The 17,914-nt window shown below is 35.1% G+C and overlaps 1 protein-coding gene across 7 annotated transcripts in view; it reads right to left on the minus strand.

Moving 5' to 3' along the window:
• Positions 1-3,168: 3,168 nt before the first annotated feature.
• The window catches only part of ZNF148 (zinc finger protein 148), a 122,021-nt gene continuing 107,275 nt past the window's right edge, over positions 3,169-17,914 (minus strand). For all 7 annotated transcript variants that reach the window (XM_025875605.2, XM_025875598.2, XM_073894726.1 and 4 more), the window contains 2 exons: positions 9,912-10,030; positions 3,169-9,568 (listed from right to left, as the gene is read on the minus strand). In XM_025875605.2, the coding sequence (XP_025731390.1) occupies positions 7,970-9,568; positions 9,912-10,030 (1,718 nt within the window). In that variant the 3' untranslated portion in view covers positions 3,169-7,969. The remainder of the gene's footprint in view (positions 9,569-9,911; positions 10,031-17,914) is intronic.

A 17,914-nucleotide genomic window follows, 5' to 3' on the forward strand; every position in this document is an offset into this window, starting at 1 on the left:
GTGGAAGTTATTTGACATAAAGAGTATCATAATCATTGCTGGGAGAATTGAATAGTAGTGTATGACTTCAATGGATTTAAATTAGTATTAATACCACTCCATGAAGATTGTGCTCAAATGACTAGCACTGGTTCGGTTGGCTCTCCTATTTCCAGAAAGGCATCCTCTAGCATCCATTTCCTGCTCCCTACTTTGATGTAGGTACCCCTCAGGTTTGCAAAATCCCTAGAAAGCACTATTCCCACTCCAATAAGGTCAGTTTCTTCTGAACAAAGACTTCTGTCTCATTTCCACAGTCCAGGTTTGAATTTTATCCTAAGTTTCGTATTTTAGGGGATACTTTTAACAATGTTATTTCCACTGTATTGGCCTGTATATATTTTCTATCTTCTGCAATTTATTAAAGTTATGTTTTCTAGAAATCTATCCTAAAATAAAGAAATCTACTTACCCATTTGGTGAGGAATGAGGTATGTTACTCAGCACAACACCCAACACATCTTAACACTTAGTATCTGCTTTCATAATCTAAAGTACAACACCGCACCCTGCAACTGATACCACTATAAATACCTTTCAGATGCTCAAATAAAGACGTTAGTATCCTCAACCGTCTCTTATTTGCATCCAGGACAATGCTTGTTACTTAGCAGGTGATCGATACTCAATGAATACTAGACCCCAGCAAGTAAGAATTCAAATCATTAGAAACGTAATTACTATCACAGATAATGCATTTCTTTGGCTCCCATCACCATCTTGACACAAGCATCAGTTTCAGAATCTCATTAAGAATGGGAGAAGCTAGGGGAAATTATGATTTTAAAAGTTCATCTGAATGGGTAAATATGCAAAAACTCCAAATGTTCCCCATTTTACCATTTAAGTCCATTTCTAAACTTGAGTTTTCCCTTTTTCTTTGTTTTCAAAGTAGAAAATCACTTTGAAAATGGTCATTCTCACAGTATCACATTTCACATCCTAGCTCTTACACATATGCATATACATCTGCATGGGTGTGTGCATAAAATGTCCTTTTAAGGACATTAGAAAATGACAAAAAGAACTAATTTTGAGACCCAAAATTTTACCTTTAGTTCACTTAAACTTTTCTGCTCCGTTGATTTTTATCCACCAAATGGATATAATTTATCTTAATACCTTATCAGGACCACAGGTGGAGGTGGGGGTGAGGGTGAGGGACAGGACAGCCAGCAGTCTGAAAAAAAAATTAAATTTCTATCCAAACATATAGTCATAAAAATCTTCATACTCCTTTTGTGCATGATAAATTGTCAAGACTCAATGACAACGCATTAATTCAAATGACTTTTTTTCTTGTAATCTTGAGAAGGTAAGAGAAGCATCATGTAGAGTCATCTCCCCACCCTTCTCCCTACCATTTCTAATCATTCAAGAACAGAGATCTAGGAAATGGATTAATAGACTATCAGTGGTATTATGTATCATTACTTAAAGCACCATGCTAATAAAGCCAGGGTCCTAGGACTAGTATCTCTGCAAAGGCCAATTCGCTTGTATTTGTCCCAAGGACCTGGACTGTACTCCTGATAGCAGACGGCTTTCTTACAATGTGTCCCATCGGTCACAAGACAGGGGAGTGGCAAGGTGGCAAATGGATAAAAACAAAACTATCTTCACTAACGGGGCAAAAAACCCCAAGCCCCACATATAACAGGTTAAAAGAAAAAAAAAATCACATAATTTTTAACCCCATGTTAAACATATTTCAAGTGTGAAATATCAGAGTCATCTGATACACATTTGACTCCTGAATTTTAGAACTGCCTAATACATTCTACACAAAACTACGTACCGTCAAGGCCCTAATTGTTACCCAATTTGTGTAAAAACTGTTAATTCCATACAGACATCCTTTTTGATATAAATCTATGCACCAGTTTTTAAATATTTGCCATTAAAGTTATTTGGTTCAGAATACTGTGAAAAATTCAGCTAGGAAATTATTCATAAAACTGTATTCTGTATTTTTTTTTATTTTTCAAACAGCAAGTGTCCACATTTAAAATGCAGAATTTGCAAATATAAATTAGTCTAATAATCCAATTAAAAATAAAACAAAACAGCTTCCTTTAGTATCACAATACATAAAATGGTATTATAAACCCCAAGTGGCAAGGTTTAACTACATGACAACAATGTCAGAAGCCGTGAAACTCACTAAACCACTTAATGAATAGGTCAGTTTAAAGAACATGTCTATGTTCCATAACTATGCATGAAATGAGCTTCCATTGTATTATAAAGGCTCAGCAATTCATTCATGTCATAATATGGGGTCAAGCAAGATTTTATTTTTACAGTGACAATTAAAAAATGCATTTAAACAAACAAGTCCTCCCGATTGTTTAAAAACAATTCGATTTGGAGGGTAAAATGTATTTTTAAAACACACTGGCTTACCAGATTTCAATTGTCAGGCTGACTACTGATGTCAAAGTTTGTATTTAAAAATATCACAAGTATCTTTAACAGTGAAAATTTCAATGTGGTAAGTTCCATTGCAAAGCAATTTTCACCTGAGTAGATTTTGAAATTTAATGCTCATGTATTTGGGGGGAGGTGGGGAAGGAAAGACCCACTTGTAGAAGATACTGAGTTTAGAGTTGATTCTTTCACACAGATAACCCAGGGGGTTGAAGAAACATCTGCTGTGACCTTCCCAAGGACATATGATGCCTCTCTTTCTCCTGGAAATTTGTTCTGACATTAATAATTCTCAGTATCCATATTTCCATTTAGTTACCCATTCAAGCATAACAACCCAATTCATTCAGTTTTATACAACAGTGTCTATATTATGTACATGTTTAATTATCAATAGGAAATAGAAAATAAAAATTTACAGTGACTGAGAAAGGGTCAGAAAATGGGATAAGTAATACTGTATAATCAGAATATCCTATTATCCTACCAGTTTTAATGACAGGGTTTTTTCCTTTATTAGTTGAAATACAAAGAAGGCATAGGGGATCCCAGGAAAATAACACTATGTATCAGAAAATTCAACGTGCTCCACCATCAGGATTTCCATCACACATTTAATTTCTTCTGTACAATTTTTATAAACGTGTTTCTCTTTTCAAAATCATCAGATTTCCAGATTAAATTCAGCACTACACAGTATGCCCTTGAAGTAAAATGAGGTTACCTGCTTTATTTGGATACCAAGTTCCCTTCCAGACAGCATTAAAATAAAGACAAGACTACACAGATAAAATCCAGTATAATTCAAATCCAACAATGAAAAATTTCCCCCATATTGTTGCAAAATTCGTTCTACTGAAATGCTTTGCTACAATAATAAAAAGCATACATTACATATAAAAGATACCAGTGTACTAAAAAGTGACAGAAGTGGACTAGCAAATCCTTCAAAGCACATTATTATATAAATGACTAGCATTTAAAAACATTTCTCCTATAAAATGTAGGTCATATACATTTATAAATTGGCGGTTTTATTTCTAAAGCAGTGATGTGTGTGTTCAAATAGCTGTTCTGTACAGTATAATATCTACTCAATTCAAACTACAATAGGTTTGTCTTTCTTTGTATTGAAGTTGAATAAATTCATCTGATCAGCTGAGAAATCAAGCTTGAAAAATAAGTATCTAAAAATCAAAGTAGAAAGTATAGAATTATTGAAATGTAGCTATGAAATATGAAGAGAACTATTTCACAATGGAGCTGAAGTCACCTCAAAACTTACGGGCTTGAATCTAAAACAGAAACAAATATTAAAATCCAAAGCAAACCACAAAGTTAGGTAGCAGTACAGAAGCAGGAAAAAAACAAAACAAAACAACACACCCCCTTCCTTCAGTGTGATGGGCACTAAGTTTTGCGGTCTTCCTCCATCTTGCAGAAGAGTGGTAAGGCCATTCAATGCTTAGTGAAAGTGAGTACAGATGAAGTCAGATTTAGCCTGTCTCCCCTGCAACTTCAATTATGCTGTGTAAACAGTGTTATGTTCCAATAGGAGGAACAATGGAATTTGCTTATAAAAACTGATTAAAGATAATCATTATTAAATGAAATAAGGATAATTAATAACTCTGAAATGTTTTTAGAACTTTCCTGATGCTACTTGTAAAGTTAGCACTGCTATGTATTATTGCTTACATACAGTACAACATCATATGCCTTCTAACATAAAGCAGTACTGTGATTTGTTTGTACATATTTACAGATTCTTAAAAACAAGCTGTAAAAACATTACATACTTTCAGACAATACAAATTAGCACATTGGTACTCACTTCAAAACAAATGGAATGCATAACATTAATAAACATCATAAAGGAAGACTCACATAAAAGTCCTTGATTGTCAAGACACGTTTATATATAAACTCTAACTGTGCAGAATTAAAGATTCAATCATAGGTACATCCTTATTTGATGAACCGTATTTACAGCATGGTATTGCATAAAAAAATAAAATAATGTTTACAGGGTTTTACTTTTTTATCCATTGGATTAAAGAAAGCAACAAACACAACAAGAAATGTTTGTCTGCTTTAGTTTTGTTTCCTACCAAAGTTTAAGTGAAAAAAGGAAACATACGGTTTTATTTGCAGAATATAGCAAAAACAACTGGAAAATTATTTCCCTGAAATAAAGCAATTTGAAACGGAAAAAGTTTAAATTAAATTGCAGTGTCAAAAAGTTTCTCATTGATTATAATAGTGCTTCTTCAAGTAATTATACTGTGAAAAAACAAGTTCTAGTTTAAGATGTTCTATGTCTAAGAAATGTAGTACTACAGTAATGCCTACTTTTAAAGTTTCCCGGCTTTTTTTTTTTTAAACAGCCCTTTAAAAACTCAAATTGATAAAATGAAAGAAGTGGCAAAAGATCTAACCTAGCTGGCACTTTGCAAGTTTCTCTCCCCTGTGGAAATGAAAGCCTACCCTGAGCACAAGACCTCTTTTGCCTCTCAGCAAGGGAAAATTACCCGATCACTGATAGTCCTTAGCCAAAGCTAAAAGGATGGGTTTCTACGGTATCAAGTAGAAAATCTGCAAGGAGATCCAAAAGATTTAAGAGCCACTCAAATATTCTGAACCAAATGAAATATGTGTACAATAAGATGTTAAAAAAAAAAGGCTTTTAGAAGATGTTCAACAGATATTACCTCATCTAACACAACCTGTTTCCAATCTTCAAACATGAGAGTAGGTCCTAAGTGAAAAAAGCATACCTTACTCACAAAGACCAAAAAGTTCAACGGTATAAGAGCATATTTTAATAGAACAATTTGCTCACTGAGAGAAATGAGAACCAAATTGCAAAAGGGTAGCTCATAGCCTCAATATTCTGATCTACAGCAGCACAAAAGGCTACTTACTTTTACTATTAATGCCCGGATAGAAATGAAGTAACTTTCTACACCCAAGTGGGGAAACCCAAACTGCTGAGATGTTTATCATATGATGATAATACAAGGTAACTCTGGTAGGCATTTAGAATTTCACAGTAAGAGAGCGATGACTACTAAACTTAAATGGTGAGTCAGTAAGTTATGCTAAAGTATCACTTTTCTCAAAAATGCTTACAATGTGGTAGAAAAGTCTGCCGTTATGTAGATTTAAAGAAATGTGTTGAAGACAGGAATGCAACACCTGAACTTCTGCTTGCATAACTACCATTTGCAAAGGCCTTCCTTCCTTAGCTTACCCTAACTGCTCAGCAGCAGAGTCACATTCTAAAAACTGTGCCGGTGATGTTAAAACAAACTGTATACTGTACCAAGAACTACATCAAAGCTGTTAATAGAACAAAATTTTTGATCAGGCTCAAAATAAAAAACCAACTCAGGAAATAAATGCCTATTATCAAATAGTAGTATGAGAAAAATACAAACGCCTGTATAGGATGAGCACAGTTCCATCTTTAACATCTCACTTGAACAAAGCCTTCTTGCAATTGTGTGATGTGTAACACAACACACACCATTCTTAAAAGTCAATAATGGCAGAACTTAAATATCTACTTCAAAGAAGTCTGAAATTCTTGAAAAATTTGGCAGCAAAGCTGTCAAATAGGAAAATTAATATTTCAAGCAAAGCTTAATAACCAAAGTATAGAGGAAACCACATTAAACATAATTTATACTCATTATCATAAAACACCAAAATATTCAAAATAAATGTAAAAGATGTTAAGGGTGGATATTTTCTTTGTTCCCTTTCTTTATGAGAACACTTCGGATAACATTAAATAAAAGAAAAAATAATTTAAACGTATAACATTCTATACTGAAAAAGACTGCAGATCTATAGGGCCAATATAAAAGTTAAAGTGGAAATTAGCAACAATAAAGTTTTACCTTCCAAGGATATTAATTTTAGATTATCACTGGTGCTACATCAGTATGTGCATTATGACAAAGTTGTTGGAAATTAAAATAAAAAGTTGGAACAAATTAAAGAGCATAATATCAATAGAACTAATGTTATTTTCCAAAAATTAGAACTGTCCATGTGTAACTCAAACCGTCATTCTTTAGAAAAGTATATATATGTGTTTATATAAAAGCACTATTTATTGTACCATGCTGTATTATTTTAAGACAAAGTATAAAAAAAAAAACATTCGTGGTATAAGGATAAAGTCTGTAGTTTATTTAGATTTTGAAATGCAACAAAAAGTTTCCGATCACTCATCTAGCTGAAAAAGAAATTGTAGTTACTAGAATTAGTAAACACTTTTGGTTTGTAAAATTGTAATGAGCAGTGTTCATTAAAAAGTAATTCAAGATAAAATAAGCAATTAAAATGCCCATTTCTTTAGTTTCTCTGGATACTGTTTAATTATCCAATCTATCAAGATTCTAGAAAGAGAAGGATTAAACCAGGTTTTACAGTTCCAAAGATACCCAATTTCCTTTTATTGCCAAAAATTAAAATAGTCAATTATGAGATGATTATGACACAACCATATCAAACCTAAAAATCTAATTTTTTTTTTACTTTGAGAAATCAAAAATACCAAATAGATTCTAAGTGCTCTATGTTAACTGAAGTGTATATGTAAAGTAAAATACAATTAAGCTTTAAAACGTGGAATATACATTTTGTGTAAGCATTATGTTCTTGGGAATGTAATCTACAGAATATCTTTTTACTAAAACTTCAAAACCTTGATACCTGCACATGAAAAATCATAAAAAATATCTAAGTACAACTGTACAAAGAAACTGACACCAATATGCATACTTCCATAGAGAAGTGAATGCTTCAACAGTTACGTATTTTGGTAAAAGTTTTGAAAGTATGCATATTTTAAAAGTAATTAGGCCTTTAAATAGTGGAGTCTTAGACTATCAGATTTTTATTACTTTTTTTCTCAAAAAAAAAAGTCAATATAATGCGAAATGAAAATCAAGGGTATATGGCATATCATTCTTTTTAAAAGGTGGTTTCTTGGTTTCTTTTTTCCCCCTATAGGACACACTAATTTATTTAAGCCATAATCTCTTGACATTTAAACTTTTAAGTTCACTCTGTCTGTAAAGTATACTCAGATTCCCTGCTGAAGTGCAATGACTATGCTGAAAAACTTAGAAACAGTATGAGTAAATTTCACACAATTACTAATCTCCTCAGAATGTACAACGTTATCGGTTAGGAAACGAGTGTGCGAAAGTCTTTTTTTTCCTTTTAAACTCGGTGTAGGTGGAATAGCAAGTTTCTGTTCTAAAACAAGTAATGCATTGCTTCTATAAAGGTGACAACATGTAAGGCAGTTCAAAGAATGCTGACTAACCAAACAAAATGCAGTTATTGGATTATCGTGCTATTCCTATCAGCTTAACTTGTTATAACGCATTGCTCTTAAGTCTGTACAGCACTCCATTTTACACAGAGTAACCCCACTCTTGATCAATCTGTTCTAAAGTGCCAGTATTATTTACACATCTGCTTAGCCGAACGTCTGGCTGGTTGTGGCGTCAGGTGAAGACGTCATCCCAGCTCTGTTATCATTTACATTCACCAAGGGGAATTCTGGAAATTCAGCACTTGTCCCTGGTCCCCGGAGGTTCACCTGTCCGTTGGCAGTGCTAAACTGAGTAGCTATTCCAGCTCTTGATCCATGATACGGAGCACGGAAGGGCTGTTCAAAGGAGCTCATTTGGTAAGCTTGGTGGACAGGCTGAGCCTCAGCTTTTTTCTGAGAAGTCACTTGATCCAAAAAGTCCTGTGTTGATGTGGCAGAAGCATGGTTTGTCTCATCACCTGAAAAGGGAAACGAGTGCTGTGAATCACCAACTATTAGTCCAAAGTGGGACTTATCTGGAGTTGTTCTTAGTGGAGAATTCATTCCTGATCGAAAGCTGTTGATGGGCATGGCTGCATAGACTTGCTTGTCTATGGAAGAGAATGCTGGCTGATTTGGAAGGGTCTGGTTATCAGTCACAAAGTTAAGGCTCGGGCTATTCAAATAGGCATCATTTTGGCTAGTTCTGTCCAAAGCCTGCTGCAGAAACTTTGAGTATTCCTGCAACATGTTGGCTTTATCTGATGAGGATGCTTGGGAGCTTGATCCAACATTCTCTGCCTGGGTGACCTCAGGTACTTCTGAAGAATTTATTGATATGCTAGAAGTCACCTCAGTGTCCGCAACACTGAATGATATCTCATGCTGTCCATTAGCTTTATGGGAGTAATGATCCAAGAGAGTCTGCAGTACCTCATCTGGAATAACATTTTTGTCGTGGTTACTCTTAATCTCCACATTCAATGCCTGTGAATCTAGTATGGACGCCGTAGTACTTTCATCAATGACACTTGCCACAGCCGCTTGTGTTACAGAAGGCTGAGAAGCTATGGTACCCACATTCAGCGCATATTCCCTACTATTGTTACTTGCTGCTTGAAGATACCGCTTCTTCTTCAAAAACTGCATGGCATCATCATAATTAGTGCTACTGTGCACAGGTTTACTGGGCCCCTCCTGCAAATTATCAACCTGATCGATGTCAGCATTGCCTTCTGAGTCCAGTAAAGCTTGTTTATCCACGAGTTCAAAAGCATACTTTGAAACTTTGCTCTCTTCATATGTGGATAAAGGCGAAATTGTTTGATTTTGCTCCAGTGGCTGTTTCAGACTTCTCTTACTGTTAATTTTTTTGAGAACCAACTTAGGTGGATGTATTTCTCCTGATGCATCTTCTAAATGCGATCCCCCAACTGACGAATGTGGCATTTCAACAGCATACTCCGCTACCATATACTCATCTTTTACTTTAGTACTTGAAGAATAAAGAGGCAAGTAATCATTTTTGTCTTTCTTCAGGTCAGATTTGTCCAAAGCACTCTCTTTGTCCATCCCAGATGATTTTTTCTCAGTTTTCTGCCTTTTCTTTTTTGGCAGTGAGCTATCTTTTGGTGATGTAGAAAAGCCAGAATCTTCCTCAGATGTCAGAAGGCCACCTTTGATGGCACATCTGTTTAGTTTTTTGTCATGATTTTCATGGCACATACGTTTATGTTTCAATACACGATCTGTTCTGGAAAAATACTGTCAAATTCAGATTTTGGCAGTCAGTTTTTTGTTTTAGTTTGTGTTTTTCATCAAGCAAGAAAAGAAAAGAAAAAAGGAATTAATATAAAGACAGATAGAAGTATAATAATATAAGCAATTCCATATTAATTTGTTGAGCCAGGTGTCTATTATAAGTCTAATCAGCAGCAGCTGGGAAGTTCTTCAAACAGTTCTAGTAACATTTTCTAATTTAGTTTAACAGAATTATCTTATAATTTAATTAGGATAGAAGAATTTCAATGTCCATCATACTGCAACAAAGTGATTTAAAAAAAAAAAAACCCCAAAACAAAAACAAACATTTCAAACCACCCCTTACCTGTAAACAGTATTCACACTGGTAAGGTTTTTCTCCACTATGAGTTCTCTTATGCCTTTCCATGTGATATTTTTGTATGAATCTCATACCACATTCATCACAGCGAAATGGTTTTTCACCTAGTACATGATATAGAAAGTTTAAAACAAAACAAATATTGTAAAATAATGAATCACTTTACCACAAGAATCTCTAAATAAATGGCTCTTAAAAACTGTCATACTTTACTCTTTTTAAATGATAAAAACTCTGCTCCTATATTAAATATATCTTCCAATTTAATTTGCAAAAAATATTTTGCTTTACAAAAATAAAAGATTGGCATGTGCCATTGGAAAGAAAAGGCTGAAGGCAGGCATACTCAATTTCCCTACCTTTCTATTACGTGTGTACGTAACATACTCTTTCCAAGGAGACCAGCAGTACCAGGAACTTATAGCAATGTGAACACTGTTTCAGTAGAGTAGCTGATGCTTTTAATCTTTTTTATTCAATCATACCAAATAATACTTTAGAAAAGTTTTTGAAAAAAGAAAATGTTACCCATATATAGTCCAACACAATTCTTGGGTACACCTTTTCAATTCTTCATTTCTTTTCAACAAATATTTGTGGTTAAATGAAATCTGAATCCTAGGGAATATTCTTAAAAATCTAATTTATTAAAACATAAAAAGAACTTAAATTAGAGACTAAGTTTCAAAAGGTTTGTTTATAATGATCCTTTTTCTCAACTCAAACCAGCACTTCTCATGTCCTTTTGGGGAATGAATCAAACTGAGTACTGCTAATCAGACACAACTCCTGCCCCCATCCCCTCCATTTTATTTTTAAAAGTTTTGTAAGGACTGATTAGTTATAAGGAACCATTACTGTGGAGATCTAAAATAGTTTTTACTGATAAAGCCACACTAAACAGAAGGGTGTGACAATTAAGTTATCTTGAATCATACATTTTGGGAAGCTACTGTTTCATACATTCAACAAAATCTTACTGAATACTTGACCTCTATCCATAATCCTGCTGTAGAGATTAAAAGTGTAAGATTCGTTACTTGGCTTCAAAGAGCTTATAATGTTATTGAGAAAACAAGATACACACATTATAAAGAGAAAACTATTAAAACTATGTCCAGCTCTGGTTTACCTGTACATTAGATCTCACTACCTCTCTTCTTAAAACTTTTCTTCCAGCCAAATCAATATACCTACCATCTTGTGCTTTTCTACCTCTGCTGCAGATTCACACTGCTCCTTCAGTCAAGAATGCCCACCTAGGGGCACCTGGGTGACTCAGTCGGTTGAGCATCCGACTTGATTTCGGCTCAGGTCATGATCTCAGGGTTGTGGGATCGAGCCCCACTACGGGCTCCGTGCTCAATGCGGAGTCCACTTGAGATTCTCTCTCTCCTCTCCCTCTGCCCACTCCTCCCCACCTCCCAAAAAACTCTCTAAAATAAATAAATTCAATTAAAAAAAAAATGCCCACCTGTGTGTGTTCAAGGTGCCATATTTCCTTCCTTCAAGTCCCAACCCATATCCTCTGGGATCCTTTGCCCTACTCTTCCAGGGGAAAAGTATCTTTTCTAAATTTCCACAGAACTTCATCTGAGCCTCTTCTATAGCACTCATTACTATCACTGTCATCTCAATAATTATTTTGTACATCTCTATTCAACTAGATCACATTTCTTTTGGTCTGAATCTGAGTCTAAATTATCTTTACATAGCTCAAAATACTTTGTACAATTTTTAAATGCCAAATGAATGGCATAAATGATTATTACAGTGGATTATTATTGGGGAAAATGTTACTGAGCTGGTACGATTTGGAAAAGCTTCTTGCAAGTGTTAGAATTTAAAGTGAATACACTTTTAAAGAGACTGTGTATGTGATTAAAGCCAAAGAAAGAAAATGTAGTGGAAAATAACAAAGAAACTAAGAATTTAGTTACTATAAAATGTCCAGGAGAAATGGTGCCTAAGAAGAGATTTAATTTGGTGACAATTACTTGAAACTTTCAAGAATGTAACTTCCGTTTAAAAAAAAAAAAGTGACTTCTGTAAATGCTTTGGAGTTACCAAATTTTAGGGCTAAAAGAACCACAGAGACCCCAAAGGCTGATGCTGGTGTGGCAAATGGCTCTAAGCATGCTACCTAGATTTCAGGACAGAATAGTTCCACGTCTGTACACTGGGGTTTTAAGTAAGGACTCCAAGGGTTCAGAGGCTAGAATCAGAGCTTAACATAATTAATCGAGACCAAGTCACTTATTTCACAAAAAAATACTGAAGTCCAGAAAAGTTAAGGCACTTGGCCAAAGGGTTGATAAGTGATTACCTAATGAAGCAATGGAAGCTGGTAAAGAAAACCACTTTTTTTTTCTGTTTAGAATGCAACTTTTTTCTTTTTTTTTTTTTTAAGAAGACCACTTATTAAGAAATTTACGGAGTGAAAGAAATGAAGAAAAGGAGACGAGAAGTAATAATTAGGAGGCAATCCATTCAAGAGAGCAAGTATTAATAAGGATGGGGAAACTGATTTATCTGAAGGCAGAAAGGAAGGAGCCAGAGAAGAAGAGAAATGAAATACTAGATTAAACTGAAATATTATGGTTATTAATCAAAAGAACAAGATCTCAGAGGACCTAAGATGAAAAGGGAGAGTACAGGTTATATTTTAGAAAAAAGTAAATAATACTTCCATATTTTGAAATAGAGAATGTAGATGATAGAGCTTATCAAGGTCAGAAGTTAAAGTCATTTCACAAAAGTAGGAAAGGATAGAGGAGAGAATTAGTGAACTGATTAGAATTCAATTAATTCTGCATAATATTCATGGACTAGTAGACTCAGTATTGTTTAAGATGGTTCATACTCTCCAAGGAGATCTATAGATTTCAAAGCAGAAATTGAGAACCTAATCCTAAAATTCATTTGGAAATGCAAGGGATACAGAATAGTCAAAACAATCTTGAAAAAGAAAAACTAAGACTCACACTTCCTAATTTCAAAACCTACCCACAAAGCTACAGTAATTAGTAAGATAGGCGGTAATGGCATAAGGATAGACATATATATCAAAACAGAATTGAGAGTTCAGAAATAAACCTTTACATTTATGGTCAACTGATTTTCAACATAGGTGCCGATACACTTCAATGGGGGAAAAATACTCTTTTCAACAATGATGCTGGGGCAAATTTGATACCCACATGTAAAAGAACAGAGTTGGACCCCTACCTCAACCATATACAAAACTTAACTCAAAATAGATCATAGGCCTAAATGTGAGAACTAAAACATTTAGAAGCAAGTATAGAAATATCTTGACCCTGGATTAGGCAATGATTTCTTAGACATGACACCAAAAGTCCAATCAACCAAAAAATACAATGTAGTTCATAAAAATTAAAAATGTTTGTTCTTTGAGCACCTGGGTGGCTCAGTTGGTTAAGCAACTGTCTTTGGCTCGGGTCATGATCCCGGAGTCCTGGGATTGAGTCCCACATCGGGCTCCCCCCTGCTCTGCGGGGAGCCTGCTTCTCCCTCTGCCTGCCACTTCCCCTGCTTGTGCTCTCTCTCTCACTCTCTCTGTCAAACAAATAAATAAAATCTTAAAAAAAAAAGTTTGTTCTTCAAAAACACTATCAAGAAAGTAAAAAGGAAGAAAGGTAGCTGCTGTGGGAAATAGTCTGGCAGCTCCTCAAAATGTTAAACATAGAATTACTATATGACCCAACAATTCTACTCCTATGTACATACCCAAGAGAAAACAGGGACTCACTCAAACAGGTACCTGTACCCCAATGCTCACAGAAGCAGTATTCACAACAGCCAAAAGATGGAAACAACCCAGTGTCCATCAGCAGATGAATGCATAAATAAAATGTGATATACACATACAATGATGTATTATTCAGTCATAAAAAGAAATGAAATTCTGATACATGCGACAACATGGATGAGCCTTGAAGAAATTATGCTAAATGAAAGAAGCCAGACATGAAAAGGACAAATATTGAACGATTCCACTTAGATGAGGTACCTAGAGCAGGCAAATTCAGAGATAAAAGTAGAATAGAGGTTACCGGAGACTGGGAGAGGGAGGAAAGGAGTTATACTGTTTAATGGTTACAGGTTTTTGTTCGGTCACACAATATTGTAAATGTACTTCATGCCACTAAATTCTATGCTTAAACATGATGAAAATGATAAACTTCCATGTTATGGTTTTTTTTTTTTTTTAAGTGAAAAGATAGCCTAGGGAATGGGGTAAATTATTTGCAAATTATATATCTGACAGGGGATGTACATCCAGTATATGAAATGAACACTTACAACTCAACAGTTAAAGAGACAAATAATCTAAGAATAGGCAATGGATCTGAATAGACATTTCTCTGAAGATATGCAAATAGCCAATAAGTACATGAAAAGATGCTCAACATCATTACTCATTAGGGTAATGCAAATCAAGACCACAATGAGATACTACTTAACACCCAGTAAGAGAGTTAAAATAAAAAAGACAATCACAAATGTAAGCATGGATGTAGAGAATCTGCCCATATTTTCAAGACCCATTTGCGGTTTCATCTTTTACATTAAATCTGACACATTTTAAGTTCATCCTGAGGTCCAGATGACTATCAATTTTCCCAACACCATTTACTGAGGAGTTCTACTTTTTGTGATCACTTCTTTATCAAAATTATATACTAATAACTTCCATGGGTCTATTTCTAGACCTTCAATTCTATTCTATTCCATTGGTCTATTCATAAGCCAGAATGAAAACGTTTTATGACTTTACTATACACTTTATCATCTGGTAGAGCTAATCCCCAACATTGCTCTTCTAGTTTGTTTACCCACTTTCCATATTATTTCAGAATTATCTTGTCTAGTATTTGGGGTGGGGGAAAGGGAGAGCTGCCTGAAATGTTTATGTTAACTTATAAAAAACAGATATCCTTTATGATGCTGACCATTCTCACCAAAAAAGGGAGGGGGGGATATGCCCTCCTCCCAATTACCCAAATTTGGTTTCTTGTCCTCAACAGTGTTTTAATGATTTCTTCATATGGGATTTTCCATATTTCTTGTTGTTGATACTATCAATAAGGTGTTTTCTCTACTGTGGGTGTATACGAAGTATATGGTTTTCAACTTTACTAAATTTATTAGTTTGCAATAATTTTTCAGTTGACTCTCATGGATTTTTCAAGTATAAAATAATGTTGGTTGCAAAAATAGTTTTTTTGCCTGTGATATTTTTCTTTTGTGTATTTCTGCTGCCTACTATTCTCAAACATTATATTAAAAAGTAGTGACAGGGCGCCTGGGTGGCTCAGTCGTTAAGCGTCTGCCTTCGGCTCAGGTCATGATCCCAGGGTCCTGGGATCAAGTCCCGCATCGGGCTCCCTGCTCTGCGGGGAGCCTGCTTCTCCCTCTCACACTCCCCCTGCTTGTGTTCCTGCTCTCACTCTCTCTCTCTCTCTGTCAAACAAATAAATAAAATCTTTAAAAAAAAAAAAAAAAAGTAGTGATAATGTGCTCTGTATCTTATTCTTGACTTTGGTACTTTGGTATTTTTTTTTTGAATGAAAACAAAAAATAAAATGACTGATACATATTTCACTAAGAAAAACACTTAAATGAAATGTCTTTAGAAGAAAATCCCTTTATTTAAAGTTTTTCCCCTTGAGGGCCAGGGCCCCTCTACTAAAAAGAAAAACAACCTATACAGCATTTGAGTGATTTTAAGATTAAGAGGAAAAGCTTACTTGAAAAATAACAAGTTTGTAAATACTACTTAAAATTCGGAAAGCAGTAACATGGGGAGGAAAAAACAAGGTGTTCCACTAATGGTAATTTCCAATACCCATTGGTATTGGAAGAAGAAGCCTGCGGTTTCTCTTCTAACTGTTACCCACTGAGACCACAAATTCTTCCTACTGTGATGTTTCTCCCTATCAATTTTAACACTGTTCACATTGAGCTACTTACGGGTAAGAATTCTTACTCTAATATATAGGTAATTACTGTGGCAAATTATATACAAGTGATAAGGACATAATCTTTATGCATAAACTAGCTCACTATGGCTTGATATATTAATCTGATTGTTAGCAGTTTCAACTACGCTGCTTCCTCTTCAAATATTCCAATCCAGCTTTTGCACTTACTTCATCAAAATGGTACTTGCATATCACATCTTCCCAATCTTTTCAGTTACCTTAGTAGATCCCTCAACAGCATTCAACTCAAGTGATCCCCCCCCTTTTTTTTTAAACTCACTTTCCCCTTAGCTTCTATGGCAGCCATGCTCCTGCAGGCAGCTTCTCCGACTATTCCTTCTTGGTGCTCTTCCCAGCTCATCCTCCTCCCTCCAACCATAGTATGTTTTAGTTCTTCAAGGCTTCCTAAGTTTTTTGCTTTTTCTTTCTTTTCCTTGGCAAGAGGGGAAACTCATCTACTTCCATAGCTTTAATTATACTCAAATCTGACCTCCAAATCCACACATCCAAGCTGTGTACTGAACAAACAATCCACTTCAATGACACTTGGGGATCTCAGATACATCATATCTCACACTAAACCTGTGATCTTCAACCCACAGCTAGTCCTTCCCCAGATTTCTTATTTATATGAATGGCACTCCTATCCATCTAGTTTCGCAACCCAGAGGCCCACACAACTTTTCTTCATCTCCTCTCCACATTCAATTGATTAAAAGGTTTCTACCGACTAAATACCTGTGAGATCTCCCCACTTCGTTCCATTTCCCACTGTCATCAACCAAATTCAAGACACTATCATACCCTGGACTGGACTATTCTATAATATCCTCCTAATAGCAGTCTCTCTGGGATCCACCCTCGTCTCCTTACAATTCCATACCACTTCCGGATTTTGTTAATGTAAGTAAATCTAATCATCTTTAAATACTATCCCTGGCCTTCCACTGTTCTTAGAATTAAAAAAACAGAAAACACAAAAACTAGGTCCTGCCTTTCTCTCATGTCTGATCTTTCTTCCTAATTCCTTCCTTTACTTTCTGAGCTCTAATCAAAGTGGCCTTCTTGCAATTCCTAGAACTATCATGTTTTCTCTCTCCTCTAGGATCATTTCCTCCTAAAATTCCTCCCCCAAACCACTTCTGTTATGACAGTGAATTGCAAAGTGCTATATACTCTAGAAATGGTATCTACTGTTCTGACTACTCAGATGAAAGCGGCAATTATTTTAATAATGAAGTCTTCATAAAATCTAGGTCAAAAATACTTATGATAATACTTGACCTATGACAAAGTTCACATGGCCTATCTAGTAATACATACTGGACAATGGAAGGAATCACCCATCTTTAGCAAGTCATAAAAAAGGGTAGGTATAACAAAATTTACAACAATAGTACGTATTACACTAACCAAAAAAGATTAGGCACTATTGTGAGAAGCATTATAAGTACTTAAAAATACAGGTTCTAAAGCCAGACCAACTGGGTTTTAATGCTGGTTCTCAGCATTTCTGAACTGTGAGAAATTGAGCATGTTATTTAAACTCTTAAGACTTGATATTCTTATCTGTAAAGTAAAAATATTAATAAAACATACCTCAGAACCGAATGTTAAATGAGATAACCTGTGGGAACTAATTTAAAAATGAAACCTGGTACACTTTAATAGCTCAATAAATGTTAGTTATTAAAAAGAGAAATGAAGAGGCTAATAAATAAAAATCATTATATTTACATATTGACTACAGTTACAACCCATTGGCTGGGCTATATATCCCAAATGTTTAAAACATCCTTAACTTAGGGGCGCCTGGGTGGCTCAGTCAGTTAAGCATCTGCCTTCGGCTCAGGTCATGATCTCAGGGTCCTGGGATCAAGCCCCACCATCGGGCTCCCTGCTCAAAGGAGGCCTCCGCTTCTTGCTCTCTTCCCCGCTTGTGCTCCTCTCTCTGTTTCTCTCAAATAAATAAAATCTTAA

Source organism: Callorhinus ursinus, unplaced genomic scaffold (genome assembly GCF_003265705.2).
Source record: "Callorhinus ursinus isolate GAN/ISIS: 27379988/994484 unplaced genomic scaffold, GSC_fseal_2.0 scaffold1, whole genome shotgun sequence".
Lineage (NCBI taxonomy): Eukaryota > Metazoa > Chordata > Mammalia > Carnivora > Otariidae > Callorhinus > Callorhinus ursinus.